General features: G+C 32.2%; 1 protein-coding gene and 1 long non-coding RNA gene across 10 annotated transcripts in view; one reads left to right on the forward strand and one right to left on the reverse strand.

Annotated features, from left to right (window-relative positions):
* The window catches only part of gmds (GDP-mannose 4,6-dehydratase), a 112363-nt gene extending 104741 nt beyond the window's left edge, over nt 1-7622 (reverse strand). For 5 of the 7 annotated variants that reach the window (XR_015517502.1, XR_015517501.1, XR_015517503.1 and 2 more), the window contains exon 1: nt 7392-7573. Coding sequence is in view for 4 of the 7 variants with exons in the window: in XM_087296469.1 (XP_087152595.1) it covers nt 7392-7487 (96 nt within the window). In the remaining 3 variants the exon portion in view is untranslated. 7 annotated transcript variants of the gene reach the window in all.
* LOC141379245 (uncharacterized) overlaps nt 6393-8306 on the forward strand; it is a 44093-nt gene continuing 42179 nt past the window's right edge. For all 3 annotated transcript variants that reach the window (XR_015518452.1, XR_015518451.1, XR_015518453.1), the window contains exon 1: nt 6393-6556. This is a non-coding gene — a long non-coding RNA (uncharacterized LOC141379245). The remainder of the gene's footprint in view (nt 6557-8306) is intronic.

Consider the following 8306-nt stretch of genomic DNA (forward strand, 5'->3'; position numbering starts at 1 on the left):
CACATTTTCTGCAAACATTTCAATAACTACCCTAGAACTTTTATGTGACCCCTGACCCTTTGTGGCAGGTAATATTTATTACAGTTCTTACACATTTCCAGTATAAACACATTGTGCATACATTTGCAAAAATTGCACTATATTCTTAACTTATTTTAACTAACTGTGTATACACTTAAAAATTATGTTTGCTGTTTGTTCAAACTACTTATTTAAAATAATATGAAACAACATAATTTCTGAATTTGTTTGGGACAACTTAATTGTTTTATTTTCAATCCACTTAAGTGTGTGAAACAAAAATTAAACTTAAATTTGCTGAAACAATAAGTTAACTAAATCTCTTGATGTTGTCCCAACACAAATCGATTGTGTGGAACCCAGCATTTTTTACAGTGTACCAACTGAACTAAATTAAAAATTCACTACGGAATGGAGTCTAATTTTTATTTAAAAAAAAAAACAAGCTAACAAGACACTCCACCAACAGTATTTCAACTGAACTGCATGGGATTGGAAGAGTCTGTCAAGAACATGCATGAAAATATTCTCCGAGTGAAAGATTCGTGTGATTCCACTGCCCTCTGCTGTTCATTAGGCAAACTGCATTCTGACTTACCACTTCATTTTCATACAATATGTTTGCACCGTGCCCACGTTGAAGAACTTCTTTCTTTAGTCTGTCAATAATAAACACCGCAGACATTCAAGTCATGCCGGAATCTCCTGATAACAAAAACTCAAGCAAACTGTGAAAGCCGGTCTTTCCTGTATAATCAAAAAAGCTTAATTATTACCATTAACTCTCTTTATGACACGCAATCTCCAACGTCACGTCCACGTCAGCAGTCACATTCTAATGTTGACTTAAAATTACGGTAAACTACCAACTGGCTGCGTAGGTTTCTTTAAAAAGTGTTTCATATTGTGAAAAAAATACTTCTTTTAAAAAAATTGTTTGACCTAAAATAACAAAAAGGTATCAACATAATCTTTTCTAGTCATCGCAGTGTACAAACTGAAATACTTTAGTTCAAATATGAATTTTTTTTTGTGACAAAAAAATTTGTTGTCACCAATAATTGTTTGTCATAATACTTTTCGACTGTCAATACTTTAATCATATTTAGTGGAATAACTCTGCTTTCCAATCACTATGAAAACATTTAATATTCTGGCCACCTGTCATTTTCTAAAAAAAAAGCTAAATATTAAACAAATCCATAAGTTACAGGGCGTATAAAACACACACAAACCAAACTAACAAAATATTATTAAAACACAAGTAAATATAAAAAGTCCAGTCTGTCTTTCATTTGCTAAAATTGTAGCAACTGACAAACAAAGGCAAGGCAGGATTAATGCTTCCTCAGAAGAATACACACAAACCCATTTAGTCTATAGTTCCACACACAATAGTGTCTGATAGAGTTCCGTGGGAGAGGCTCTGCATGCTCTGATCATTTTAATAATTCATATTTACACAATCTAACTACGCTCAAATTTCTAATTTCCTTGACTGTTCTTTATTCCTGGCCAGAATAAAGCTTTTATGTCACAAGGAATGCGTCAGTTGGCTTGAGCAAGAATATTTCTAAATGTAAAAAACACTCTAAAATGTTAATGTTAGCAATACCTTTTAATTATAAAAATCTAACATGGTGTTCAGCAACAAACAACTACTAAAAACTTAACAATTTTGCCTTATTTAATGTGTCTGTGCGCTTTATACAGTCTGTTACTTTCAGTTTGGAAATATAATAAATATACTGAATATTTAAGAATGGGGTAAAACATTACAAATAACAACAGTTTTGTAAATAACTCAGTTTATTATTATTTTTGTTGTCTTTTGGTTAACTGAACAAATAACATAAACATTAGGTATTTAAATTAGTCTCTGGTAATCATGTACAATATACAAGGAAGTACATATAAACGCACTGATTAAATGTCCTGATAAAATAAGCAGAATTTGAAAAATGGCACCATTTCACGTTTCCTGCAATTACTGGACATGAGGTGTCTACAATGTCTATTTAAGCTTTATTCATGCATTAAAAGAATCACTATTGATTAAAACAAAACTAGAAGTTCATTAAGTTTTAAAATAACAATGCATTTGTATAGTACACATGTTCTGAACTCAAAAAGATATATATTAATCTGGGCCTGGTTGCATAAAAGCATTTAAGCTATATAAAAACACTTATTTATAAGGTAAACACTGTAAAAAAAAAAAGGATTACACCTGTTGCCTTAAATTGTTTAACTAAATGATTTTGTGCATAAAAATAAAAAAGTAAAAAAAGTTAAAGCAACTTAATAGTTGCAAGTTACATTCTCTTTACTCACTTTTTTAAGTAAAGTCAACTAGTTGCTTTTATGACAACAGGTTTACTCCCTAATAATCACTTTTTTACAATGTACACTTAGCCTCATAATATTCTGATTGAAAGCATATTATCTGTTGTGACACCTGTTTGGTACCTTTAAAGACTTTGAAAGAGTGCTGTTGCTATTTAATCAGAGAGCTCTTGGGTTTAACCTAACTTGTACTCCAAAGATAAACGAAGAGGTTTAAAATGACATGAGGTTGAGTAATTAATAACATAATTTTAATTTTTGTGAGAACTAACTCTTTAAGCATTCTTTCAACATTTCACCTTAATAAATTGAAGTGACCAAGACAGCTCCCTCAGTCAACTCAGATATTATAAAATTCCATTAAAGCAATTATTAAATTTTTCTAAAGCAAATGCAATACAATTTGTTTAAATGTGTGATTGATGGGTTATAGCAATCTTGAAAAAAAGGCATATTTATCTAAAGCAAGGGTGCCCAAACTTGGTCCTGGAGGGCCAGTGTCCTGCAAATAGTTCCAAATTAGTTCCAACCCCAATCAGACACACATGCGTTAGCTAATTCAGCTCTTATAGCTTTCTACAATTTTTGTAATATTTTGATTAATTATATTGATTATTGTTTAGTTATTTATTGTTTATTGATTAATATTATTGATAACTAATATTGATTTGATATGCAAATCATAATATTATTTATTTATAATACAGTTTGTGAAATGTTCTGTTTCAGTAGAATTATTATATGAGAGACTTGCTTTGTTTACCAAACGAGAATCTAATTGGATTTGCATTGTAAACCTTAAATAAATCTTAAAACGTTATTATTTTTATTACGTTTTAAGGTTTTAGGAAGGTAGTAGAGCCTCTCAAAATCATCTGTATAAATTTACAAACTTCAGCGTAGAAATAACAAACATTGTCCACAGATTCTGTCTGCCTCCATGACCTTTGTTGAAGATGCTGTAAAGCGGAAACAGCACTTCGTTTTAGGACAATTTTGAGCAACATTTTTTGATCTAATTCAACTGTTAACTACTGTATATTAACTGTGGTTATGGCAAATGTTGGTTTTGTGGTTTGTTCTGTTCCATTTATCATTACCACAAACTACAAGGAAATGCTAAGTATAGACACTTACTGTAGGTAAGTTTGAGGGATAAGATGATTGTTGCAACACTCTTATTGAAACCCTCAGGGATTTTTTCCCCTGTCAGGGATACCCCAAATCCAATTACTGTAAGAGATTTATGTAACCCGGCCGGAAAATGTTTGCGACAAACGTGTGTAGCATAACACCCCCATAAAAGAAAACACAATTTTAGTGATGTTCTTATAAGGTCCAGAAAGTCTATTGAGAACAAACTGGATAGAACTGGACAAGCTCGTTATTCAAACATACCAAGTTACACCTAAAAACCTGAATACTCATTATCATAGTCTGCCATTTTCAACGTACACCCATGATTGTAATCTTGGCTAAACAAGACTTCTGCACATGATTAAAATCAAAAAGTGTTTCTATTTGAAATCTATTCTTAGCCAGCAGCATTACGCAAAACCATTTCTTGCTACCTGCTTAGAGAATTGTGAAGATTTGGGAATTAAATTTGTTTCATAATTCTCCTATTACAAAGTTCACTGTGGTTCATTGTGAAAGGGAATGGGTGGGGAGAGAGACAACAATTAAAGGGCTCACGTAAGACTCTCTTTTCTCTACATGGCAAATGTTACCAACCTTAGGCAACGTGTCAAACCAAACCCGCTGTCATTCTAGTATAACACCACCAGGCCTGCAGTGCATTACACACACAACTGGGTGTATTTTGTTATCTCTTTGTGAAAAAAGCAACTCGTCTCTTTTCTGATGGTTTATTTATCAGCATGCGGGGACAAACTGTAACTCATATAAGACCACCAAGCCACAATGATCAAATCTATTCTAATTTGCGGCTTTCCATATTTTGTGAATCATGTTTTTTTTTTTTATAATTTTCCCCAATTATTTAAGCTTTTAAATTGCTTTTTGGGATCTTAATCTTTCATCCACCAATATTTAACCTTGAAAAGTAAAAAAAAAAAAGAGACATTCTTAATAGTTTAAAGTGGTATACTGTCTGGGGTGGTGTTATTTATTACACTACAAAAACTTTGTAATAAACTGCCAGTACTTTTTTTTGCTATTTTACAGACTAATTTCTTGATATACTATTTTTTATGATTATATGATTTCAAACTACTAAAATGTCAATAAAATGCCCTTTATTAAACTGCAGAGTTGAATTTTCAACATCACAAATTGACAGAGCAAAGATCAAGGTCCCATAATGCAGTTCACAGCCGTAAATAAACAGAAAACACTTTTATTTTTACAGCCTAGCCATACAAAGTCAAGTCCAGTGTTTCTGCAGGTCTTTCAAATCAAATTTAAGATCAATATGAATGATTTTTCCCCTATTTTTTTACTAAAACTAATACTTTTTTTCTAATATTCCGGTTACTTCTGTAAACAGTATTAATGGAAGATCAAGTAAGGGATGCGATGCTTTAGTTTTCTTTTCCTGATTTGGGAATTTAATTTGGAGAACTTGCTATAAAAATGCCTGACAAATGTTGTGAATTGTATCTCTTTGCAATAACAACCAAATTATATTTAAAAAAAAAAAGATTTTCTGGTGGATTATTGGTGATTGGGTATCAGTGAATTTGGTAGCTTTACTTGGACAGGAAATTTTAAGACATTTTTAAAATGATTTAAGACCTACAACACTACATTTCAGTGTATTTAGGACTTTTTAAGGCCTAAAATTTAGTTTTTAAATTTTAAAACATTCAACTTTAAGACCTTGCCAACACCCTGAAGTCCTACATTATTCTTTCTTGTTTGAAATGCCATTTCACAAGGATATACCAACACAATCTCAATGGAGAAGTATAAATAATTACCGCTTTTGTTTGTGGAAATTATACTTGAATCATATTGGTGTGTACTGTTCACAATTCAGGGGTTAGGTTTAGGGGTTAGGGTTGGAGCAGAACTTCTTTCTAAAAGCCTTACATTTTGTATAAGTGAGATTATACAAATCTATACAAATTCATCTACAAATTTGTAAAAATGCACACAAAAAAAAACAAAAAAAGTGTAGGTCTGGGCCTAATTTTGTACATCGAGAAGTGAATGGGTAAATGTAATCCACTATTAATCTTTCTCATGCAAATTACAGTTTGTTCTGCTCTCATGATGTTAATAAATTAGAAGAAATACATGAGAAAGTGGAAGTTTTTTTTTTTTTTTAATAAAAGTTTGCCTCTAAACAATCACTTCTGGTGTGAGTACTTCAAACCAAAACCTACAAAAAGGAGTTTCTACAAAATAGTCATTATCATAAAATACATACAAACTGCAGTGCGACTGTGCTAAATACACATAATAATAGGGGGAAAAAAGGCCATCGCAACTGCTGTTTCATGCTAACTTAAAGTGAAACCCATTAGCTTAGTGAATATTTATTTAGTGGTCATTCTAAAAGGTTATTAAATTGTTCATGCAAGTTAATAAATATTGATCAATCAAATCTATATCCTTATTCTAAGCATTCTGAGCACTGTGCATTTTTAGAAAATTATTTTTCATCAATTTATATTATTCAGGTTTAAAAAGTGCATTATTTGAAAATCTGAAATGCATGTTTACTTAGGAACTTTTAGAATACAAACAAATAAGTATGCAAATCAAATTATGTCTATTGTACAAAGAATATAATTTCATTAGTTCACCATATACACATGTCTAGGAGTATCAAGTCAGTTTTAGGGATTCACCCACAGTTTACCCAAAATATAATAATAATAATAATAATAATAATAATAATAATAATAATAATAATAAATTCTGTCATTTTCTAATCATTTACTCGACTTTCACTTCTTCTTCAAAACCCATTTGAGTTTCTTTTTTCTGTTGAACACAAGAGAAGATATTTAAAAAAAAATGTTGGTTACTGGGACCGTCTGACTTCTATAGTATTTATTCTAAACTATGAAAGTCAACGGATCCTAGCAACCAGCATTTTTTAAAATATCTTCTTCAGTGTTCAACAGAAGAAAGAAACTCGTAAAGGTTTGAAACTACTTGAGGGATGAGGGGATACTTAACATTTTTACATTAACCATCCCTTTACCACAGTGAAAAGGTCAGTACTCCCACACATCAACAGATTTTAATGAAAGTGACGATCATATTCGATGTGATGCTTAAAAAAGATTTCATTTTAATCAGCAAATTACACAACAGGAATGTTGTGCAAGAGGCTAGAGGGAACGCACGAGCAGTTGTCAGTTATTTTGTCTTTCATATAATGTCAGGAAATGACGTGTGAAATGAAACCACATACTACCAAGCCACTACCTGAAGCAGAGCTCATTCTAAAATATTGTTTGTATTGTTAACAGAACTAACTAGCATGCATGTTTAACGTGTAGTTAAGGTACCTAAAAGATGCTGGCCTGGGTTATAGAAGCAAACTACATTATGTTTAGGTTCAAGGGGAGGTTTAGATAAGTTAGTACCTATTTATTACACAGTAATTACATAATAAGGTAGTCAGTATACACTTGAAACTGGGATGTAAAATAAGATGCTACCGAAATAACTAACGTTACATGTACACTAAATATTGGATTTGAGCTAAAATTATAGTTGTCATGGCTACCAAAATAGGTAACAGAGTCCTGCACTCAGTCTGCGTAGAAACGTGCAAGATAAAACCACCCCACAAAAGTCTGTCATCGTCTCCCTAACGTTATTTTAAGAGCTGACAGCTTCGGTTACTATTAAAGATATATTTTTAAACTCTAATGAGACTAAACAGTGAGCGAATTAGTCATTCTGCATCACACATCCTTCAGTTTTCCGCACAAAAACACAACGGTTCAGAGCAGCGTATGACTGACTAAATGGTTGTTTTTTGGACCATCTACGCGTCTCGGCTACCGTGTCGGAATTGTTGAGACAATACTTCACGTTACCTGACCGGTTATGCCTGTAATGATAGCCACTTTCCTCTTCCTCTTGCTGTCTCCGTTCATACCGCCACCGGTCGTCGTTGCTGTACACTGAGCCATTCTCTGGAGCGGGTTTCTGTTCTGACCGAGTGTGTGTGGTTTGGTTCCGCTGTGTGCGTTCGTTTATCAACTACGGATGCAAACACATCCGAAACTCCAGCTGCTGGAGAGACACATCAGAAACCTGCAGTCGGCAGCCAATCACAGAGCAGAGCGCCAGTGACGTGTACACCACAGAACGAAGAGGAGAGGAATCATGCTGGCTCATGGTGAAGATGCGTCACAGCGCCAGCTTAAGGTTTAAATGTGCAGGAGGAGTTGGACACTATTTTTTACTCTCTCTCTCTCTTAATTTTCATTTACAAAGTGAATAATTAAATATATATAACAAGTATAATTAAAATATAATTATTAATGATAATAATAAAAAATATAATAATAATTATTACCTACAAATTTTATATTTTAATAATTAAATTTATATAATTAATTATTAGATGTTTTATTAGATTTTACATAAATAACAAACATGAATAATATTTGAATTTTATAATAATAATTAATTATTTTGAATAAATTATTATCATAAAATTTATATATAACTGTTAAATAGCATTTAGTACTGTTGTTAAAAGTTTGTGTATTATTATTATTATTATTATTATTATTAAATATAAAATGTTTTCACATAATTTTTTTACTTAAACCTGAACTATTTTAGGGCAACACGGTGGCTCAGTGGGTAGCACTATTGCTTCACACAGCAAGAAGGTCGCTGGTTTGAGTCTCAGCTGGGCCAGTTGGCATTTCTGTGTGGAGTTTGCATGTCCTCCCCATGTTTGCATGGGTTTCCTCCAGGTGCTCCGGTTTCCCCCACAA

This window comes from Danio rerio, chromosome 20, assembly GCF_052040795.2.
Source record: "Danio rerio strain M-AB ecotype USA chromosome 20, GRCz13ab, whole genome shotgun sequence".
Taxonomy (NCBI): Eukaryota; Metazoa; Chordata; class Actinopteri; order Cypriniformes; family Danionidae; genus Danio; species Danio rerio.